The sequence below is a fragment of the Lipophrys pholis genome (genome assembly GCF_963383615.2).
Source record: "Lipophrys pholis genome assembly, chromosome: 21".
Taxonomy (NCBI): Eukaryota; Metazoa; Chordata; class Actinopteri; order Blenniiformes; family Blenniidae; genus Lipophrys; species Lipophrys pholis.
In genome coordinates, this window is record NC_137649.1 from 10,053,389 (window position 1) to 10,075,164 (window position 21,776).

Below are 21,776 nucleotides of genomic sequence, written 5' to 3' on the forward strand. Positions count from 1 at the left end.
ACTGATGCTGCAGCCACGAGAGATTATGATGAAATAAATCATTGTACCTCCAACAGACTGATGCACAAAGTTTCCCCTCCAAAGTAGCACATGTACCATTTTATTGGCATCCAGTCCACATTTCGTGCATCCATCCAACACATACACCTCCTCACTGCCCGTCTGTACGGTACACGGACAAACGTGTGAAAGTAAGACTTCCTCACCTCAGCCGTCTGCACTCTGTTGATGTGAGACGTTGATGACTCCACAGCGGTTTCAACCTGCCTGATTTTCAGCATCCTCAGCTCCTACACAAACACAAGATAAGACGTCAGCGTCAGCGAGACCAAAACAAACCTAATATTCGCTGCTTGATGAAGATCGAACCCTTTCATATGCCTCTCACCCTGTGAGCAGAGTATTGGGTCTGCAGCCGGATCAACAGCAGCCTCAACTCCTCCCTCCGGCCCTCGTCTGAAGTCTGCTGCAGCAGTTCCTCTCCTCTTCTCAGCAAGTCCTCCACATTGGCTTTCTCCTCATCCATCTGGCACAGAAGGACATAAAGTGAAGGGTCAAGTAAAGCACATTTTTTGGACACACGTCTATGGGTTTTTTTCTCTCCTTTCTTCAACGATCTTTAATGCATCCTTCATCTACTTTCCACAGCTGATGTGAAGAACACAGCAGTGTTACGTTAGCCCTGCTGGTGTGCTAAAAAAGCTGCGAGCTGCTCGACCTGCAGCCACTTGTCAGGGAAATATAGTTTAAACCACAGAAGAGCGTCATGACTGACACGAGGACCTTGCTCGGGATTGGTTTGTTTCTTTCTTTTTTGTTCGGCAAAATGTGTTTAACGTCACAAACCTTGATAGCACAGATTGAATTCCAAGCTTGTTAAAGCTTGAAAAGCCTGATCAAAACTTATTATCAAATCACATCGTTAAATAGCCTGAAACTAGCTGCAATCCTAATAGAAGTCCTCATCAAAAAAACTCAGTAAAGAGAACAATGGAGAGATTTCTTTTGTGTGTGATCAATTTGCTAGAATTAGTCGACCTTTTACCAGGCAGTAAGCACAGTGCTTAATCTTCTGTTCACGTTTCTGTTTTATACCATATCTACAATGAAATCAGCTTTTTAAATAGGTCGGAGGTCAGCGACGCATTGGAACTTTCATAAATTTCACATCGACAGTCGACCCAGAGGCAACAGAACGTAGCGAATTAAACAAAGGACGAATCGCGGTCCCCGTAACTTTCCAATGAATGCCCTTGATTTTTCAACAAAATCGACACGCTTCTTGGGCGTGACCGTGTATTTATTGACTGAATCATAATGAGCCGGATCAATATTTACCAAGTCCGCTGTTCATAAAGCCGTTGATTAGAGCCCGACCCTGGGAGACTGATGGCTGCGCTGGCCCTTCTCCCCATGCACATTAAACACACTACCCCCTGCTCCCACCGAGGAAATGACAGTGAACCTGTCACGCTCAACTACTCATGCCTTTCTAACATATCCCCAAAAAATAAGGTTGAAACCAAAAGAATTCGCAGTGTACCTTGTCATCATCCAGTATGTTTATTGGGTCCTGCTGCTGCAGAGAATTGAGAGTGTCCCGCAGCTCTGTCTGAAGGTCCATTAGCTCAGTCGGGATCAGAGCCTTCGCAGGATGAGTCTGACTCTCTGCTTGGATCTCCTGACTGTGAATGACCTGATTAGAGAGTGCAAACACAAACCTCAAGTAACTCAGCCACAGCTGCACACACAGTTGTAATGAGGGGAATGTTTCCTCAAAGAACTGTAATAGATTTCACGCAGACAACTACAATCACTGCTGTTGTTGTAAAGACAGCACACTGCTATTTCCGTATATCATAAAAGATACATAAAAACATTAAAAGTTTCTTTTTGTGTTAAATTTCAATTATCGTTACAGAAAATGTCAAATGTCTCATACCAGCTGAGGCACCTGTTGGCTCATCTCAACACTTCCTGACTCCAGACTGGTCATCATCTGCAGTGTGAACCAAAACAAACTGAGTTGATTCCCTGATTGAAATGGTCATTTTTGTTAAACATCACCTCTTCTTTTTGTTTTTTTTAACCTTGGCAGTTTTTAGATGCTGAGAGACTTTGTCAAAGTTGCAGTTGAGCTCAGCCAGCTTGGGCTCCACCACGTCTCGACAGGCGGGCCCCCTGCTGGTCATCAGAATGATGGCTTGGTCCTTCACGTTGTCCACACGCAGACTGATGTCCTCCAGCTCCTCCAGCATGCTCTGGAGACACATCGCAGAGCAGCTGCACATGAAGATGCCATTCTACGCTATCAGTCATTCACAATCTTAGTGAACCACAGTGCAGCCTGTGCGCTTAGTTCAACATGTGCAAATCAAGGCTAATATTTAGTGGCTATAGCACAAGGAAAGGAAGACCGAAGAATCAAATGAAAATAAAAATATTTAAATAAATATATAATAAAGCTCACTAAAACAGGTTTATTATTTATATAATTTCCTGACTTGTTCTCATTATATATCCCTGCTGTGCTACTTTTACAACTTTCAGGAAGTACACAACAATTTCCATTCAAAAGGTTTTGCAAACATTCTTCAATGCTGTCAACCATATATTTAGTTTTCTAGTGCATCTATAAGTCAGTGCTTTCTCACAGCCAGGTTCAGCCTCACCTTTAACACGGTCTCCCTCTCTGCAGGGGCCAGCCGCTCGGCCTCGTCCAGGTGGATTTGCGTCTGGTAGAGCCAGGTGCTGATGTGGGCCAAGTTCTCATCGAAAATCTCCACCTCGTTCTGGTGACTCTGCATGCAAACCGACACAAAAATACAAGGTCTTCTTTAGGGGACTCAAATCCAATCTCCAGCCACCTGTGCTGCAATGTTTTCAATATTTTCTGCTTCATTTAATCAGAAAGATGTTACAATGATCGGCACGGCCCCTGTTTGACTTGACGCGGAACACAATTATATAAGGAGGCACTTCTCATTTTCTTTCTCCCACGCGCAAACATATTTATCTGCACATGTAATGTGCATGTCCTTGATTCAAAGTAGATTTTAAGTGTTTTTCTCAAGTTCCAAAATTTACTAAGTAAAGCGCTTTTTCGGGTTGTGAATCTTTACAACAATAACCTACTGAAACTCCTACAACGGCATATCTGATTCATTGTATCTGTATAAATAATCCAGTGCATTTTAAATGCGATTATAGTTGATGATGATGAACAAAAACATGTACGGTAGCAAGGGCAGAAAGCCTACATACACCTGCAAATAAATTGATATACCGTCTCCGTCACACAGATATAAAGCCGGTGTGAGAATCTACTTACTCGGAGAACATAGAAACAAAAATCGCAGCAATTTCATATTCATTTCGTCTTCCTAATTACACTCACAAGAACAGCGCTCAGCCAGTCCTCAGTCCAGGTGCGGACACGGCCCCAGCCTTCATTGAGGCCACAGAGTTTATCTTCCAGCTGCGCCTCGCTGCCCTCCACCAGAGTCTGCAGGCCAGCGCTGGTCTCCATCAGGCCGGACAGCTCCGCCTTTTGACGCTCCGATTCCTTCAGCAGGCCCTGGTCCAGTGATACACACATATATCACATTACATTTAACTCGAGGGTCAAGAGACGACCTCCGTGTTTTTATAATCTATTGCGACATTAGCGAGCTTGTGTTAACATTCATCAGGATGCTGTGGTACACAAAACAAAGCATTAAAAACTGGCAACATGAAACACTTTGCTATTCGAGTGTATATACCTCGCAAAAACAAATATATCGTATTTAAATTTTAAGCTGCACAGTGGATTAGAGGTTTGCACTCCACCCTCATACACATTCCCAGTTAAAAAATTTGTGTGTGCAATTTTCTTGTACATGTTTTATGGGGAATCCAGTTTTCTCACACAATTTAAATGTATGCATTAAACTGGTGAGCTTAAAAATTCACATAGATGTAAATGTTTCTCTCTGTCTTTGCCCCGTGATGCACCGGTGAACTGTCCATGGTTTTACCCCCCCCTTCACTCAGGGTTTTCCGGCATGGGCTCCAGTGTTCTGGGACTTCAAGTGTGATAAAGCGGTATAGAAGATAGAGAGATGAGGTTCTACAAAAAAAAAAAAAAAAACATGACACTGGAGGACCAGTGATGTTTTTTCAAAAAACTAAACTAAATCATCAAACTAAACTAAATCAAACTATGTTTTGTGTCTCTTGGAAAAAGGGTTCAAAACAAGGAGATTTGGCTATAGTTTTTCCTTCTCGTCTTTTTCAGGTGACTATTACACCGTGATTATCTTCAGCTTGATGTGGTGTGTTCCCGCCGTGCGGGGGAAGAGAAGTCGGTGTGTGTCTTTGAAAGCCCCAAATTGCACCATTGCTCCATCTAATGGCGACACGCAGAAGTGAGGCCCTTCATGGAGAGCAGCACTGAAACTGGATGTTAAATTGAAGTGGAAAAGGTCACAATGTTCGAAATAATGACGAGAAGTAAACGAGACTTTCACTGCAGCTTTTCATGCTTTTTGTTGGCTCTTCCAAAAATGTGCCAAACTATTAAAATGCCAACTGTAAAAACAGTGACTCACATTAGCCCATGCAATCTCGGCATCGATGTCAGCTGGCATGTCTCCGCAGCTGTTTTTCTGCTGGAGTTGTGCTTCGTTGGTGTCGAGCCACTCCTGCAGGGCGGCAGTCTCTTTCTCGAACTTTTGAGACAAAGACAAAGCTTTTTCCAGATCCTGTTTGCCCTCCGTCACCTGTGAAAACAATAATAACAGAGATTTGTCATCCGTGCCTGAAGCGTTCTGTCAGATGAATTCATAATTTTGTTTTTAGGAAACAAATCCCCCTGATGAGCTACCTGTGCCCCCAGGTCATTGTAGAGCAGCTTGAGAGCAGTGAGCTGCTCGTCCATGGCTTTGGGGTTTTCCGTCTGCTGTTTCTGCACAATCTGACGACCTGTTTTTATCACCGTCTCCACCTCCAGCTTCACTTCACTCAGCAACTTATACAATTTCTAAAAAAGCAAAAAGAAAGTTTAGAAAAACTCTGGATAGCAAGTAAAAACAAATGTGAACAGGCTGGGGCGTTCACCATGCAACCGGTGAGGTGCAGCTGGATTTTTTCAGGGTCCAAGTCCTGAACCTCCAGGATGGGCAGCTCACTTTTGGCCCCTTCCAGGACCCTTTTACAGTCCACCATGCGCTGCTCAAAGTTAGCAGGCTTCTGGAAGAGCTGGTACTTTGTCGAAATCTCTCGCAGCTTCCTCTGCAGAAAACAAAACCAAAACAAAAAAACACGTTTTGAAACTTATCACCGTGAAATACAGTGGTGTTTTTTAAAGTTACAGATGTTGTTTTAAAAAAAACTGCTGAAGCAAAAAGGGTATATGTCGAAAAAATTTATAAAAATGAAGAGAACATGCAGGGTGTTCTGACTTGTTTTTAATGGAATTCTTAAAATTTTAGAAATGTGTGTGAGTTGCATCTCAAATTTTACATTTATTAAACATTAACTAAACTATGTCTTAAGCTATAAAGAATAAAGCTTAAAAATTGCCTAACATTTTTTTGTTTATGGGTTGGATTGCAGAAATCAAATCGTTGACAAAACAATTACATTTATAATTCTGTTGCAAACGTGTGTAATCTGATGGGCTGACTGGGAGGAGAAAGCAGTTCCAAACATTGTCCAGTAGGAGTCAGTGTTACCTGCAGCTGGTCCAGCATGGTCCCACCACGGGCAGCTTTGCCATCAGTGGTGGGAGGAGGCAAGTTCACCACATTCCTTCTTCTCATCTCCTCCACTGTCACTTCGTGGGCTGCAATCTCCGCCCCTATAGCCTAAAGAAAAAGTGCAAATGAGGACTTGCAAAAAGTGCAAATGAGCATACACAAACATTACGGTCGACTTCCTGTGCGTTCAGAGCATACACCTGCAGATGAACCAGCGTCTCCCTTTGTGGGAAATAATTCCCTAATATTAAGTACATCTCTAGCTGGAAGGAAGGCCTTTGGGTTTGCAGGCTTCTCCTAATGTGTCAGATGCGGGAGTGTGAACATGTGCTGTGTGCATGTGCACTGTACCTGTGCTTCCTGTGGGAGCTGGAAGGCGTCTATGCGATCGGTGAGGTAGGAGGTGAGTGTGTGGTCCAGCTGGCTCAGAGACTCCTGCAGCGTTTGGAGCGCCTGTTCGTTCTCCTTCAGCGTCTGCAGCTGCTGCTCCAGGCTGATCTGCCGGTTCACCGCCTGGATGAGGACAAAGGCAGCTGCTTAGGAGTTTGAATCTTCCATAGTCAGGGGTTTTGATGCACGCTTTTCTATCCTGAACATTATGTCGAAAGTTTATAACGGATGGGTGTAATAGTAGATGTTGTTAGTGATGATTTAAACTATGAATTTGATCCTTTTTTTTATAAACGAATCGCTTATTTGCAAGTTTTGACAAAGACAATGAAAACAAATAATCATTGCATGCCTCAAAATCTGAACATTCATATATATATGTATATATAAATGAACTTTTCTATTATTGGGACACTTTTTAATTTTGATGCAAGAAACTTGTAAGTCACACAAAAACAAATATGCCACACAAGTCAATTGTGATCATTTTCTGTGTTCATTTAACATTATATCACTATAACAGCCCCATCCAAAAAACACTGAGAAACATATATAAAGACACAATGCTGACCTGGTGGTTGAGTCGCTCATAGTTGGAATTGAAGGCCTCTAGTTTTTCACTTATGAGTTCATCGAGAATGCCCCCGTCTATCAGCGTCTGACCCAGCTCTCTGATTTGTGTCCGGTTGTCTCCAGGGTGGCGAAGGACGGTCTCCAAAGACTGGCGGTGGATGGAGTAGAAAGATAAAGACGCGAGTGAAGAAATTGGGAAAAATCAAACAGAAGAGGAAGAGAAGAGGAAATGAGCATAGTGATTCAAAATTCAAAAACTTAAGCAAACAATCCTTTGATAAAACTGAAGGCAAGAAAAAAAATGTACAGATCCAGCTAAATCCATCAGAGGAAGTGAAAGATGATGAGACGTAAACAAAACAAAAATAGCATCCAGTAAAATAGGTGTGTTTTTGTGCATGAAAGAGGTGGAAAGAACCCAGAGAAGAAACAAAAGCTGCGCAGACAGATGGAGAGCAGAGGGAGAAATTGCTGGGCTATGTGTGTCAGACAGAAGCAAAGCGAAAAAAGATGAGAACTGAAGGAGAAATGAGCGACGAATGAGACGAGTGAGAGAGTGAGCTTGTAGACTGACGGCACCAACAGTCATTGTTTATGTGGGGTCATTAAATGTGCTTTACCTTCCCGGAGGTCATGGACAGAAAGAAAGACAGAAACAGCCCGAGTCCGACAGGGAGGATGGGATGATTGAACACTTTAGTGTTAATGACACTCATATATGATATAATCTTTTGAAAGAAGTAAAACTGACCAAAGTGACATACAATTTTAGAGATAAAACTTATAGTTTCAATTTAAAATGCTCACTGCGTATCCTCACAATCCTACCAGACGCTACAAGATACAATCATCCTGCAAAAAATGTGGCATTATCTGATAAGTGTAGTGTCTTGCAGCTGCCGATAACGTCTGAAAACAAAAACAAAATGCAGAGGCGAACATAAGTCACCTACACAATGAAGGGTTAATGGTGAGAGAAAGATGCTCAGAGGGATGAAGATAGAGAGAAAGAAAGAGTAGAACTTGTTGGGGCAGAGACAAAAAGCAGTTGTCTGGTGACGATAAAGAGGAGAGGGTAGAAACTGTCTTCAAGGGTCTTCAATTCCTTCATCACTATGCGATGTTACAGAAGCAGCACAGTGATTAAAGCGACTTTGACAGTCTTGCTGCAGGCGGTCTACAGATATAGCAGCGCAGCAAGTCCACGCAAAAGAAATTTGGAAGACAAATTAGGTTAGCAACATACACTTAAGCTGTTATGGCCTTCATTTTTGGGCAATGTCGCACCATTATATGCTCCCGTCAGAATTTGCAATAATTGCTTATGAATGGTGTGATGGTGGAGTTTAAACATCCAGGTCTTGATGTTTTGTCAGAAACCAAACCACTGGTTAATGTTAGAGAATGTTGTCACTGAGTGAGCCCTGCAAGCGATGCGGTCCACATGTGAGCTGGTGCGCATACCTCTAATGCTTCATTTACTGCTTCAGTGCTTTCTGGCAGGTTTTCAGTGGCTTGGACTTTCTCCTCGAGAGTGTTGAGCCAATTCTGCTCGATGTCCAGGTACTGAAGCAGCTCCATCCAGCAGGACCACACCTCCTGCACAAGCACACCGCCAGCCACACACATTTATCATCACAAAACATTGAAGGGAGAAAGAGAAGAAGGTGGATGATGTTCCTCAGAAGAGACAGACCTATTAAGAAAGCAATAATTTCAACTTTAAAGCCCAAAAAGATAAAGCCTTTATTTCTGTATTTTTACTTAAGTCAAATAGTCACATTAAAAGAAGATGAAGATGACTCATTGACTTCAGGCTAAGTGTGCATGAGCATTTGTACAACTCGGTGACGTGTCTGACCTCTACTGTGCAGGATCATGATTTAAAAAAAAAAAAAAAACACAATGCCTCTAACTACTTTATATGCTCTGATACTTAAAAAAAAAAAAACGGAATAAGCGCTGTTTTTTTACAAGCTTTTCTTGGATGTGGATTGAAAATCAATAAAACAGAGCCAGAAAATGACATGTTGCATAATTCGGCATGTTGTTACAGTACTGAGACATGAGAATTAATGAGTTACGAATAGAAAAAAACCTAAAGTCATTCATAAGAACCAGGACAGAACATATATTCATTTAAGAGCAACAAATTGTGACCTAAGGTCCAAGTATCTTATTCAACTATGAATGCACATAATTCATACAATCTACACTGGCCACTTTGTTATGTGCTGTTAAAAAAACACACATTCAGGCCAACATTACCTCCAGGGTGTGACACTTGCTCTTGAGGCGGTCGCACAGCTTCTGGTAGTTGGCGAGTACGCCCTCCAGCTCGGAGGTTAGCTCCTGACCACTGACTCTTCCACTGGCCGACATTCGGGACACCAGCGTGTTGATGCTGTCTTTCAAGATCTTCACCTTCACCTCTTTCTGTAGCACATCCTCTTTAGCCCGCTGAACGAAAACAACCGTTTGAGGCGGAGGATCGACAGAAATTCGCCCAAAAGTAGTTGGATTTCGCCCTTTTACCTTCATCTCCTCCAGCGACGCCTCCAACTCCTCCGGACTCTTGTACTCAAAGTCCCTCATAAGAAACTCCTCGTCAACTTGGTTCATCCATTCCTGCATCTCCGTGAGGTCTTTCCTCAGATTCACCTGCTTCTCCTGGCTCTCAGCCATTCGCTCCTGATGGCTCAGAAGCTGTACGAAAACACATGTAATAAGTTTGTTAAAGATGCACCAGAATAATTAAAAAGTGCCTTTTCTTTTCTAATTAGAGCTCAGGATAGAAATTACATTAAAAACAGAAAAGTCAAGCACTCATGACAACTATTGATTTACTGTGATTATTGACCCAGTGGTCGTGGGGTGTAGTGGTGTAATCAGTGCAATATTTGGATTAAAAGTGTCAAAGGTGGACAAGAAAATGTTTTTCTCACCTTTTTGCTGAGCGTAGCCCACCTGCCCTGGCATTCATCCAACTCGTCTTGCCCCCACTTGGTCAATCCTGGTACTTCAGTTGCCTGCACAGCACTCACATTCTCCCCCATCTGCTTCAATGAACCTTCCACTAACTCCATCTCATTCACATGCTCCTGGTGATTGAGGGGGAAAAAAAAAAAAAACTTTTAAAGAATAGTAACACAGAAAAAACCTCAACCTACAAATCTGTTCACACAAAGAAACAACAACTATATTTGTATGCAAGTGTTGCTTTTTGTTCTCTCACCATGCACAAATGAACCTCTTCCTGTAGTGTCCCCGTCTCGCCCAGCCCGGTGGCCTCCCGAGACAACAGCTCCTGAACCGCGTCCAACCACCTCTCCACTTTCTCCACACGCACCTGAACACAGCGTCTTCGTAAAACACTGCATCAACCAGCACTAAACAACTAAAAGCTCTCCACCGTTCTCTTCTCCTTTACCCGAGTGTCCTTCATGCTTCCCAGAATGCACTTCAGCATGCCGAGCTCCTCGCGGGCCCGGGAAGACAGCCGGCTCCATTTCTGTAGTTCCGCAGGATCGGAGGCCTGCTGCGTTTGCTCGATCTCCAGACACAGGGCCTGAGGTAAACAAGAGGCCAGATTCAACCGTGGAAAGTCTTGAAATTGCCGATGTAAAAATTACAGTTAAAGAAAAACAGTGAGTCATCCTGCCGGACAACTGGTTCCTTATCCAGCATCATAGACTTTACCAGTGTAAAGAAAACATTCTGCATCAGCTCTGCCAGTGCAACTCCTGTTGTTTTAAGAAACTTTGCATGGATTAAACGTCATTACATCTATAATCTGTGTGTGTGTAAATATATATTGAAGGCTAAACAAACATGCATTCATTCTGTCAATGTTTTCAAAGGTATATACATACATACAGCTACTAACAGCTGTACTCTGGAGAAAACTTCTTGACAAACATCTTTTTAAGAATATATTTCCAATCATGAATTGAAGATAAAAACTGTCAAAATCATAAACAATTAATAAAGAGAGAAATCCCACTAAAAGCATAATGAAAATATCGAAATGAATTGAAACGATTGGTTGCTACAGTGACTTTTTTCACTGTATTTTCATCTGTATGTGTTTTTAGTGTTTTGTTTTTTCCCCTAATTATCAAATGTATCATTTTCTGTGATGTTTACATGTTTTCATGAGCGTTTGCTCCATTTTTCTAGTTTTTGTGACTTGATATTTGAAAGGATTACACAGAAAAAAATTAATTTCAAAGGAAAGAAAATCTGTTAATATTACTTTGCATCAGTTTGGTCAAGTGAAAGTTATTTTTATAGTTGTATTTTTCTTTCGTGTAACTGAAAAATAGGGAATTTCTAAGAATAATAGTGAATCTAAACTAATCAAAATCGAAATGAATGGAAAATGGGAGCATCCTGACATAGAATTTTTGATAATGATAAGTTTTTCACGTCGTTACAATCATCATGAGCCCACAATCCCTTTCAGAGGAAAAACAACCAATCGTGAAACATGACGATGACCACCACCTTCTCTCATCGGGTTAATTGCAGGCTGAACTCAAGACATGCTGTCACGCAAGTAATTGTTGTCGGAGTGACGGACAGGTTTAGAGGCTTCACATTGAGCCTGCATGCACGGGCACGCTGCCCAGAATGTGCCACGTCCCCGCAGCCCTCCCTGCATCCCGCTTCCCTCCTCGGCATCGTGCCCTATCTGCCATGATAACAAGAGCGTAGACCGAGCCGCATTCCACCGAAGGATGGAGGAGGAGCCAAACACGCAGTGTAACACACACACACACACAACAACACATACATCGCTGAACGACACACTGAAAACACACGCAGGCATGCACACACTCCTTCTTTCCCTCTCACACAAAGGTTTAACACAGAGCAGAGGGAAATGACTGGCTGATAAAGGGGCCTATTGTATTCAGTGGGGAAGAAGAAAAAAAAAAAAAAGAACAGCAGCAGCAGCAGCAGCAGACACAGATTAAGACTCACACTGATAAACTGTACATACAAAGACGGAGACACAAACAAAAAAGAAAATCTTTACAGCTTGGGGCATTTCAACTGTTCGCTACAGTCCCCAGTGATGTCAAAGTAACAAAAATGCAACACTGTATGTGGTTATTAGACAATTTTCTCTTTTTTAAAAAGATTAATAAAAGACAAGAACTGAAACAAATACACACTGAAGAGAGTGACAAGGTCAGAACTGTTGCAGATTACTTAATCTAACCTGTAACAGTTGCCTCTCATATATAACATAATCAAGATGTAACAGTAATAATTGTCCAATGCTGTACTCATACTTTGTATATTGATTCTTCTGGTCCTCGTTTATTCTCTATCAGCTCACAGGATGCCTATATTCAGATTAGGAATTTGAGTGATGCTCACCTGTGCCCCCTCCACTGCCCCCTCCGCTGTAGGTAAGTCCACTATCCCCTCTCTCAGAGTCCCCATCCTGGCCTCCAGATCCTCCACCGGATTCTGCACGACCCGAGCAGCTTCCAGGCTGACCAAGGCTGCAAAAGGACAAAGAAGAAGGTAATGTTGAAGAAAGGGACGACAGCATATTATGGTAACTATAAAGTTAACGTTGACATTACACTTGTGCATTTAAACGTATGCATCAACCACAAGAGGGCAGTGAGCTTATTTGGAATTCCCCTGTTCACGCGTGAGTGGACATGCAGGTCTTCCAGGCCATAAGAGGATCCCAGATGTTAACCAGCCAGTTTCTAAAATTAGCTTTAGTTGGAGACGCAAATTATATTGAATACCTTAAATAGCCACAGTGAGTGACCCCGAGCTCAAAGAAGACGCCTGCAAAGTGTAAGCTACACATAAGCTTTTTATTCTGCTCCTGTCACTGCTGACAGGATCAGGTCTCTGTATTATCGCATAACTTAGATCATTTAATATATACAAAATTCATAAAGTACTGGAAGCCATTACAGCGCCCCCCAGGATTTCTTCTGTACGGCCATATAATCACGAACAAGCTTCACCAGTGTCGGTGTAGTCAAAAAACACAACTCTAAAGTTGAACTTTTCTAGAAGAAATGGACTAAACGGGGAATCATTACATTTGTTTTTTGAGAATTCTACAGCCATAAAATCAAAATAAAGGGTTAAGACATAGCTGTACGCAGAGATTTCAGGTCATTTTCTTCCATTCTTCTACTTATCCACATAACAGCCTGTCCTCTTCTCTGTTTCTCAGTGTCTTAATTACCAGGTGATTTAATGCTTACATAATCTGGCCATGTTTATATACACAGAGGGCAGTGACGGAGTGGAAGTGTGGGGTTGGGAATGGAGGTGGTGACAGAGAGGCCATGGCAGTGAAGCAGACTACCCCCGAGCAAAATGGTTTCCCTTGGCCCGCTTCCAAATCCTCAATGTCATAAGAGTCCCAAAGGCAAATCGCAGACATACAACTACGGTCAGAGCAGCATTCAAATTTCCGTCCAATAGCGACTCACGTAAACTCCAGAGGTAAAACAGTGACTGATTTTCAGTGCTCCAGGACCAAGTCACCTCCCCAGGTGGAGATCTGTCTGACACAGCGGCATAACCCTGCACTAAGTCATCCACATATACGCTCTTGCATCTGTGAGCTTTAGAGGCCATATAAGGGCATCATTTATTACTCGTGGCTGGCCAAGGATTCATATAAAACCTAATGTCAGCCCATGTGGGGCTGAGCTCTGCTGATCTTAGCTATCACTCTTTCCCTTTCCTTATAAACCTGAAAACTTCAGACCGGGCAAGGAGAGAGGGAGAGAGACAGTCCTTTGTTTTAATGGGGCTTAAATCAACTGTTCTGCAGCTCTCTGGGATCAAAGGGTGTCTCAAATCTATGAGCTGCCTTGAAAAGCAAATTGATGCAGATAAACCCACTCAGAAGTTATAGAATTAGATTCTACAACATTATTTTACTGCATCTTGCTCCACACACCTTGGTTGGCCTGCTGTCCTCTGTCCTGCAGCTGCTGCCGCGTGGAAGCGTGATGTGCAGAAACCACCACCATGTTGTCTTTAAGAGAGGGCATAGATCCAAGCGACCCCACCTCAGCAGACAGCTTCGCCAGTTGTGGACTTAAGGTGCTGACATTAAGAAGTCGGGACTGAAAAACACAAGAAGAAAAAGACGGAGTTCGTCATTGCTATGAAAATAAAAATTTAATATATAGTAATAAGTTGTTCTTGAATAGATTTAAAAGTCAATCATTTTTGACAGAAACTGCAGCAGGGAGAATGCTTGCAGTTATTGTACAAAGACATGCCATGCGGGTATTTCACTGACTGTATAAATAAACAAACAACCAAACAGATATGGCACAAACAAAAGTAGCTTAACAATAAACAGATTGAACATTTCTTCTGACTTTTATTGATTGTGAGATATAGTAGAGCAATATCTGCCTTTTAATTCACTTGAATATAATCTGTTTTGTGCCACTGCCCACCATGAGCGTCATCCACTAATAGGATTTGAAGCATCTGTTTCGAGATGTGGGGAAACTACACACACTGTGACGATGATTAAGCAGACTTTTCTGGAGGTTACTGGATGGAGTCACACTGTACACTGACAGCCATTCCCTACCCGTGTAAAGCCAATTAGACTTTAAGTGAACCATCTGAGCTTCACACTCAAGAAAAGGTTTTATCCATCTTATTGTGTACCTTCCACTGATATTGGTGGTTGTTTCAACTACTTTCAAATGCTTGAATTTGGAACATAAATGCAGCCTGAATCTTACTTGACATTGACCACTCAGGTTTCTGAGTGTATCCTCATCGCATTCTTCCACAGCCGAGGTGGTCTTCAGCCACTTGTCCTGTTCTTCCAAGACCTGGTCCAAGTCTGCAAGTTTTGCAGAAACCGCTCTAACTCTTGACTGAGTGTGAACCCGCTCACGAGCTGCCTGGAGCTCCCTGGCACAGGCGTCCCACTCCGTCTGGATCAAGTCAACGTTCGTTCTCACTGAGTCCACGTTCACAGCTTCTGTGAGGAACACATGGAGACATAATGCATAATCAGTCAGGCTTTCAGATTATCTTTAACACATTTCATCCGAGTGCGATTGAGCTCGGAGGCCTTTCTTCGTGCACTTTGAATGTTCTCCCTTTCTCTATCTTGGGTCTCAGTGTTGTGTTAAGTCCAGTATTCTAATAGAACTCCTGTTTTTTTTTTTTTGTCACGTTTTTACAATTTGCTTGGTCGTTTCATTGGCCGGTTTTAGCCCATGGGCCTTATATTTGACATCCCTGCACTAAACGGTCCCTCTCGGTGTTAATATCGGTCCCTGTGTATACTTGGGGGGGGGGGGGGGGGGGGTCCACAGTGAACCAGGAATAGCTTCAACCTGCCCACAACCTTGTGTTAGATAAAACATGAAGAAGAAAAGCTGGAAGGATAGATAGGTGGGTGGGTCTGAGCATGATCCAAGCCTGTGTTCTGACGGCCACTGTGAACAAAACATTCCTTTAAACAAGCCCACTTTAAGGGAAAGCTGGCATTTAACAAATTTACTCCAACTTGGCAGAGGTGCTCCACTACCTCTCGCCGCCTCCAGAACACTGTAAGCACATAAAAAACCCTGAGTGCTTCTCCATTTCACTGAGCAGCTATATGAAATCAGCTACCCCGCGGGCTGACAGATTTTTACTATTATGTCCACAAACACGCGTTTAGATTACTGGCATCTAAATCTAAACAACAATAAAAGACAAACGTTGGCTTGAAAACAGCCAGAAAATGTCAAGCAGCTGCAGGAAAGTAGTAAACCGTTACGAGGCAAACAATTCAAGAGGAAACAGAAACTGGGGAGGGAGGGGCAGTAGTCATGAGCGGCATTAAAACAGTACAAATGAGTCAAGATCTTTGCACACTTGAAAATACAATATTTGACAAAACTTGACAAATGAATCATAACCAATTTTTACCTCTCTCAAGTTGGTCAATCAGGCCTCGCCCCTCCTGAACCACTTGACCGACTGCAGCTTCCTTTGCGTTGAGCTCCAACTCCAAACTCTGAGAGAATTTTTTTAACACACAATTCAAGTGCAGTTTTCGAAACATTTTCTCTCAATTCAAGCTTTCATCCTAATGAATAATAAATGTGGGTTTTAAGCAGGACTATCTGCAGGATTACCTCCAGGCTCTCCTGCATGTCTGGGGTGTGGAGCGTGGACTCGGGGTGTGTTGTGGCCAGGGCCTGAGCAGACGTCTTCCATGTTGCAATCCAACTCGACAAGTCAGAAAGTTTGTTTTCAAACCTGCACAACACAAAGAGCAATGTGTGTAATTATGGTTGCGTTTAAATGAATGACAATCCTGATCTTATTTTCTGTTCTAGTTCTTACACTTTTTTGACTTCGGCTTCTGTCTCGACAAGGCGTTTCTTTGGGGGTGCAGGTGGGGCCAGCGCCTGGTCCACGGTGAAAGCTGCCGCATCGACTGTATCCATGACGACCTGATCTTCTGCCTGAGTCATCCCAGCATCTGTCGCAGCTTCCATGACCTGAACAGTGGGAAGCAGATTAACAGACATCTAACCTCAGTAAACAAGTCAAAAGCAAATCAAGAACATGAAACTGAGAGAAATACTGGAAATACCAAACACACACCTGAAAGGAGCAATCCTCCAGCTTCTGCACCAGGTTGTCCCATCTATGAGCCAGCTCCTCCGTGTCGGCCTCAATCTTAGCGCCTGCCTCAGCGCTTCGCAGCAGCTGTATCACATCCTGTCCTGCATCAGAGAGCTTGTCCAGAGTCTTTTTCTTCTTTTCCATGTCTTCTTTTAAAATCTAGGGCGGATGAGCAAAATATGCAAAATTGAAAATTTGGAATTTAAGGGAAATAACTTTTGCAGCTGCGAACGGCAATCATTCAATTGGATGCTAATGTCTTATCCAGATTATAGTGAACCACAAGGAGATGACCACCGAGTTCAGGAGAGAGAGGAATTGGCCTCCACCTCCTCAAATTTCTTTCGGTCACCTAATCCAACCAACTAACAAAGTCCGAAAACTCAGGAATCAGGAAGCTCAAACTGGCCCAGATGCCCCAGAAACTGCAGCTGAAACTCACAGTGCGGGAACAAAAGCTGCACAACAGCTGATCTGAAGGACCGACACCATTTGAGTGAGACTGCACAACATGTGGTGGAGCTTCCAAACCGGGAGGATCTTTATTCCAATCATACAGGGACAAAAGCCACCAGCATTATCTCGGACACCTCTCGCTCCGGACACACACTATTTGAAGTTTTGCCTTTGGGCAAAACCTACAGAACAAAACAATCATGTACAAGCAGACTGAGGAACAGCTTCTTCTTCAGAGCGGTGACATCTATCACACCTCAGTTCTACCACCCACCCACAACAATAACTTACATCACTCTCACTTTCTATCAGTTGGGAGGGGATGCTCATCCGATTAATTTATTGTTCATAGATTTAGATTTCTTTTATAATTGCTTTGGTAAAGATTGAAGTCTGAATGTCATTTCATATGAATAAAGAACAAAGACAATAAAGTCAATCCTACAATTTTTATAAATCGTAGGGGAGTTTATATAAAACGAAGACTTCACTTACTGCTAATCGGCGCACGTTAGTGTTCATTTCACTGGAGTCTTTAAAGTTGCTGGTTTGAACTTCATTCAAGGCCGTCTCCTTTTCAGCCAGCCATGCTTTAAAAAGACTCTGCGCAAGAGGTGAAAAATATCCTTAATTTCTACATATAGCAAGCTGTATTAACAGAAACGTTATTGCATCATTATATCGGAATTCCAAGAAATATGTCTTTCCGACCACAGATGAAGGAATCTACCTGGTCAGATATAAGCTGTTGCCAAACCAATGAGACTTCCTGCAGCTTGTGCCATCTCTCTTCTGTCCAACGACAGACAGCAGCCCAGCGTTCCCCCAAAGACTGAAAGAAAGATACCGACAGCAATAAGCAACAACCGGGTAAAAGTGCTTTACTACTAAAGATTAGCATAAAAAAAGCTATTTAAAGTTAGAAAATCTAAGCAAAGTTCACGTAAGCTGCCTGATACTGGAGATACAATTAGAAATACAGTATACTATGAGTGTGTGTGGATTAAAGCTTACTTGTAATTGGTCTTCCAGGGCAGCAGTGGCACTCTCACCACTGTTCTCGTCCACCACAACGACCATGTGAGTTAGAGAGTTGACCTTCACCTGCTCGGCCTCCAGGTCATTCTGAAGCTCCTGTGCAGAGACACAAAAAGCTACCTGAGCATGGTGACATATTAACCATTAACCGAGCTGGCAAAGATATTATTGAACTTTATGGAGACTGGGAATGACTCATTAAAGTGGAGGATCAAATATATGATAAGTGCTCACTCAATTGCCAATAAAAAAAGTGGAATAACTACAAACAGACACATCTAGACCACTTAGTTATGTCTTTAATAAAATCAATTACTCATTTTTCATTGGTGTAGCTCAAGCAAGATAAGTAGTTTGATGTTATAATAACGGTATAATCACTTTGTGCTGCTCTATCTTTTCCTTGTAGAGCTCCAGGTCTTTTGCTGTTGGTTCTATCTCGATATTTCTTATGCGCTCCTCGGTCAGCGTGAGCCAGTCAGAAAGCTGCTGTAACTGCTGCTGCTGGAGGTCCATCAGGACTTCATGGAGCCTTGACAGAAACAAAGGAACAATAAAAAAAGAACATAAAAGTTAGGAAGGGACACAAAAGATAAATCAGCCTGCTGCAACAGAGTGGCATAACCACTGTGAAAGGAGTGACAATGCCGTACGCTAACTCCACGGACGGTGAGTCATGGCACGTACGAGCCCACGTGCCACCTATCATGGTCAACAGATGGTGAAGTGGACAAAATTAATACGATTTCCTCACGATCACAGAACCGCGCACTTGTGCCAGTGCAGAGCATCATAAACCTTGATAGCGTAGACTTAAGGTTGGACGTGTTGGTCGTTGGAAGGCTCAAGGTTTATCCAGGGTCATCTTTGCATAAATGGCAGCCTTGTGCTTTCTTCACAGAGAAAAATTACAAACAGCTGAGCTGAACAGAGAAATCACAGCCAGCAGGCAGTTTGTAGTACAGTACAAAAAGGATCAAATCTCACGTTCGACTTTTCCCCAATCAGCAAAACACAGCGCCAGCTCACAACATTACTCGATTTATTGACTTAAATTTTGGGCCGATGCACAGCTACTCTATATTGTTTTTGGAGAAATCGAAATCCAGATTGAGGGAAGTTTTACTTGGAAAGTTCTTGTAAAATAAACCTAGTGCATAGTCTGTTTACCACTGAAGCGAGGGCATACGTGTATTCATGTGTCCAAGACTATGCTGTGTTTTTTTGGAGTAGATAATCTGTTGGTAATGTTGCAATGTTTGATCAACCAATCAGACTGTGATTCTCAGTGTCTTTCTAATCTTTCCTCTTGCTTGTCTGGAAACTATTGTTGATTTTTCGTTTGTATCTCTACATTTTACAGCGTGTTCCGGCATTGCAAGGTCTGTGGCGGTGTTATTATTGTGTTGTATTTTAAGAGTATGCTAAGAAAATGTTGTCCTGGATAATGACATTCCCAATACCTCATGTGTAAATATATATTTCAGACTGCACATGCTGTACATCAGGTAAGTATGAAACCTGGGACTGTCCTACGAGTAGCTGTAACCAGCAAACTCACCCTCGGGACTTGATATGATTGTAATGGTCCTGATCTTTCAGTGTTGTGCTTTGCCCTGTTTTCCTCCATAGTTTTCTGGTGTCTTCGTGTTTCATGTAGTCAGTTCATCTGTTCAGTTTTACTGTTGGTCACAATTGTGTTCCTCATCTGCTGCTCTTCGTATTGGCAAAAGTAATCTGAGTGAACACACAATCTGACTATACCTGTGTAAACTGGGCATTTTAGTCTAGCATTTCTCTTAAAACAGAAATAAATTCCAAGTGGATAACATTTGACAAACATTCCAAGAAATGGTGGGTTTTTCTACCTGGCCTGGCGATCCATGCTGGCCACTCGGAGGCTCTCCCAGCGGGAGTTGAGGAGCGTCATCTGTTCCCGGATCTCGTTTTCTTCCTCTTCTGTCAGGATGCCCTGAGCAATCAGTTGGTTCCCTCCTTGCAGCACATTACCCACGCTGCTCTGATGTGCTGTCAGCTCCATCATGAAGGCCTGAAAACAAGATTGAGAAAATAAAATGTCGTGGAAAACATTAATCAGGGTGGGGAAATGACTAAAAAGCGCAACTTGTAAATCATTACACAATCTCTGTCCCTGAAAATATCCTCATTCAGATTATGCTAACATGGCGGCTGAAGGAGAAGAGGTCATTAATTTGCTGCTCCAGGCTAGTTATTGCAGGAACACGCCAAAATCTGCATTTTTCTACTTCGCACACCTCCTATCTCAATGGATAACGTTTAATAATGCCCTGCAGAAGCAATGGGTTTCACCTGTGCACATAAATCAACCAGAGCCTCATTTATGCCACTGAATAAATAGGAATAGTGAATTGAGTTATTACTGTTTCTTTGATTTCTCTGGATGAGTAAGCATTTTAACTGCACCTCATGGTACTTTGTTTAGAAGTGGCTCAGTTGTTATAACCGGAGAAAGTAGGGGAACACAAATGCTCAACCAAAACTGGATTATTTTTTGTCGTTGTTTCTTTTGCCTCCGAAAAAGCTTGGCTGTTAAAAGAAGCTTTGGACTTTGTAGCTTGCCTTCTCACTACCAGCTTTCCGCTTTGACCTGAATTCCAAACATTGAACTTCACAAGTATTCACATTTTAGCCAAGGGAATCCAGCCAAAGCTCTTTTATACACATGCACAGACACAAACATTGTAACTACGCCTTGTCAAGTAAGCAACTGAGCTCCGGGCCGGGGCACCATGGCGTGCCCTGCTCTACTGTTCCCAGAGGAATTCCTGGCATCTCCAACATGTAGAGAGCATGCACTGCTGGTTGTGGGAGGCCTTTATCTGTCACCAGTCTGAGTGGAGACTAACTGCATCTTTCTTAAAGTAGCGTAATCTGTCCTAAAAACATTGTCCTACATTTGTTTCAAATATTATTTCTTTTTTTTTTTGTTTTCGAAATCCAAAGAAGTTTTAATTACACATAACAATAGATCCTGTATATTTTGCCAACAACACTGGATTTTGGTATAAAAAAAGTGCTCAGGTGGGGAATTCCTGGATATGACTTCAGAAAGAAGGTTATATAGTCAGCTTGGTTTTTCCTGATAGAATGATGCACACATTAGGGCACAGATTAGAGAGCCTTAGTGGACTCAATTTAGAAACACTACAACTAATAGATGAGTCAGTCAAAGTTTTCTCGTTTCATGAATAAGACTATTTAACTTCTGGTATTTATTCTTGGTTTTGAGACTGTGGTGGTTGAGAGGTTAGGAAACAAGCTTGTAACCAGAAGATTGCTGGTTTCAAACCTACTGTCAACAGGTCTCCTGTATGTGCCCCCAGAGCAAGGCTTTAACAATGCAATTTGTCCAATAAAAAGAAAGAAAAATTAGATCCAATAAACAAGAGATGTATGACTTATTAGAGCTCTTTGCACCTTGGAATTTACAAATGCATGCTTGCATCTCTACAAGGCTATGGACGATTTTTATGTTCCCTTTTACCTCGTGCGTGTGAAACTGCTCCTTGACTTCTTCCACATCGTCTGACACCTCGTCCTGAACATGGAGGGTGTCCTCAGCTGACAGCAGCCAAGTCAAAACCTCCTCCAGCGTCGTCTGGTAGCTGTCGAGGTCCACCTCCAGCAGACTGCCCTCCAGCTCCCCCTCCATCTCCGTCAGGGTGCTGGGAGTCTCGGGCCGCGGGCTGCTGCCTGCGTCTTCCATCTGCACATTCTGTGGAACGTGAGGCAGAATATAAAGGAAAGTCCTGGCCAAATTACAGACACTGTGTTTACATCTGCTCATATCATCAATCCATTAGTATGAAAACACTGCTGCGAGTTTCAAGTGCAAAACTCAATAACGACAGAATGAAGCAAGAGGAATGTAGTTTTTCATCA

At 42.6% G+C, this 21,776-nt stretch overlaps 1 protein-coding gene across 5 annotated transcripts in view; it reads right to left on the reverse strand.

Annotated features, from left to right (window-relative positions):
- Positions 1 to 21,776, reverse strand: part of utrn (utrophin) — a gene marked incomplete at its 3' end in the record, with an annotated part of 191,344 nt that overhangs the window by 136,609 nt on the left and 32,959 nt on the right. For 4 of the 5 annotated variants that reach the window (XM_080490632.1, XM_080490633.1, XM_080490630.1 and 1 more), the window contains 32 exons: positions 21,379 to 21,609; positions 19,721 to 19,902; positions 18,234 to 18,384; positions 17,829 to 17,948; positions 17,545 to 17,646; positions 17,310 to 17,417; positions 16,338 to 16,517; positions 16,074 to 16,231; positions 15,863 to 15,986; positions 15,654 to 15,741; positions 14,468 to 14,712; positions 13,660 to 13,828; positions 12,093 to 12,220; positions 10,135 to 10,272; positions 9,940 to 10,053; positions 9,650 to 9,805; positions 9,240 to 9,410; positions 8,973 to 9,164; positions 8,169 to 8,303; positions 6,703 to 6,852; positions 6,093 to 6,254; positions 5,718 to 5,849; positions 5,101 to 5,274; positions 4,868 to 5,023; positions 4,593 to 4,763; positions 3,398 to 3,577; positions 2,673 to 2,801; positions 2,091 to 2,261; positions 1,943 to 1,999; positions 1,544 to 1,696; positions 389 to 526; positions 207 to 290 (listed from right to left, as the gene is read on the reverse strand). In XM_080490632.1, coding sequence (XP_080346758.1) covers positions 207 to 290; positions 389 to 526; positions 1,544 to 1,696; positions 1,943 to 1,999; positions 2,091 to 2,261; positions 2,673 to 2,801; positions 3,398 to 3,577; positions 4,593 to 4,763; positions 4,868 to 5,023; positions 5,101 to 5,274; positions 5,718 to 5,849; positions 6,093 to 6,254; positions 6,703 to 6,852; positions 8,169 to 8,303; positions 8,973 to 9,164; positions 9,240 to 9,410; positions 9,650 to 9,805; positions 9,940 to 10,053; positions 10,135 to 10,272; positions 12,093 to 12,220; positions 13,660 to 13,828; positions 14,468 to 14,712; positions 15,654 to 15,741; positions 15,863 to 15,986; positions 16,074 to 16,231; positions 16,338 to 16,517; positions 17,310 to 17,417; positions 17,545 to 17,646; positions 17,829 to 17,948; positions 18,234 to 18,384; positions 19,721 to 19,902; positions 21,379 to 21,609 — 4,749 coding nt within the window. The remainder of the gene's footprint in view (positions 1 to 206; positions 291 to 388; positions 527 to 1,543; positions 1,697 to 1,942; positions 2,000 to 2,090; positions 2,262 to 2,672; positions 2,802 to 3,397; positions 3,578 to 4,592; positions 4,764 to 4,867; positions 5,024 to 5,100; positions 5,275 to 5,717; positions 5,850 to 6,092; positions 6,255 to 6,702; positions 6,853 to 8,168; positions 8,304 to 8,972; positions 9,165 to 9,239; positions 9,411 to 9,649; positions 9,806 to 9,939; positions 10,054 to 10,134; positions 10,273 to 12,092; positions 12,221 to 13,659; positions 13,829 to 14,467; positions 14,713 to 15,653; positions 15,742 to 15,862; positions 15,987 to 16,073; positions 16,232 to 16,337; positions 16,518 to 17,309; positions 17,418 to 17,544; positions 17,647 to 17,828; positions 17,949 to 18,233; positions 18,385 to 19,720; positions 19,903 to 21,378; positions 21,610 to 21,776) is intronic. The other variant, XM_080490631.1, reaches the window with a different exon arrangement.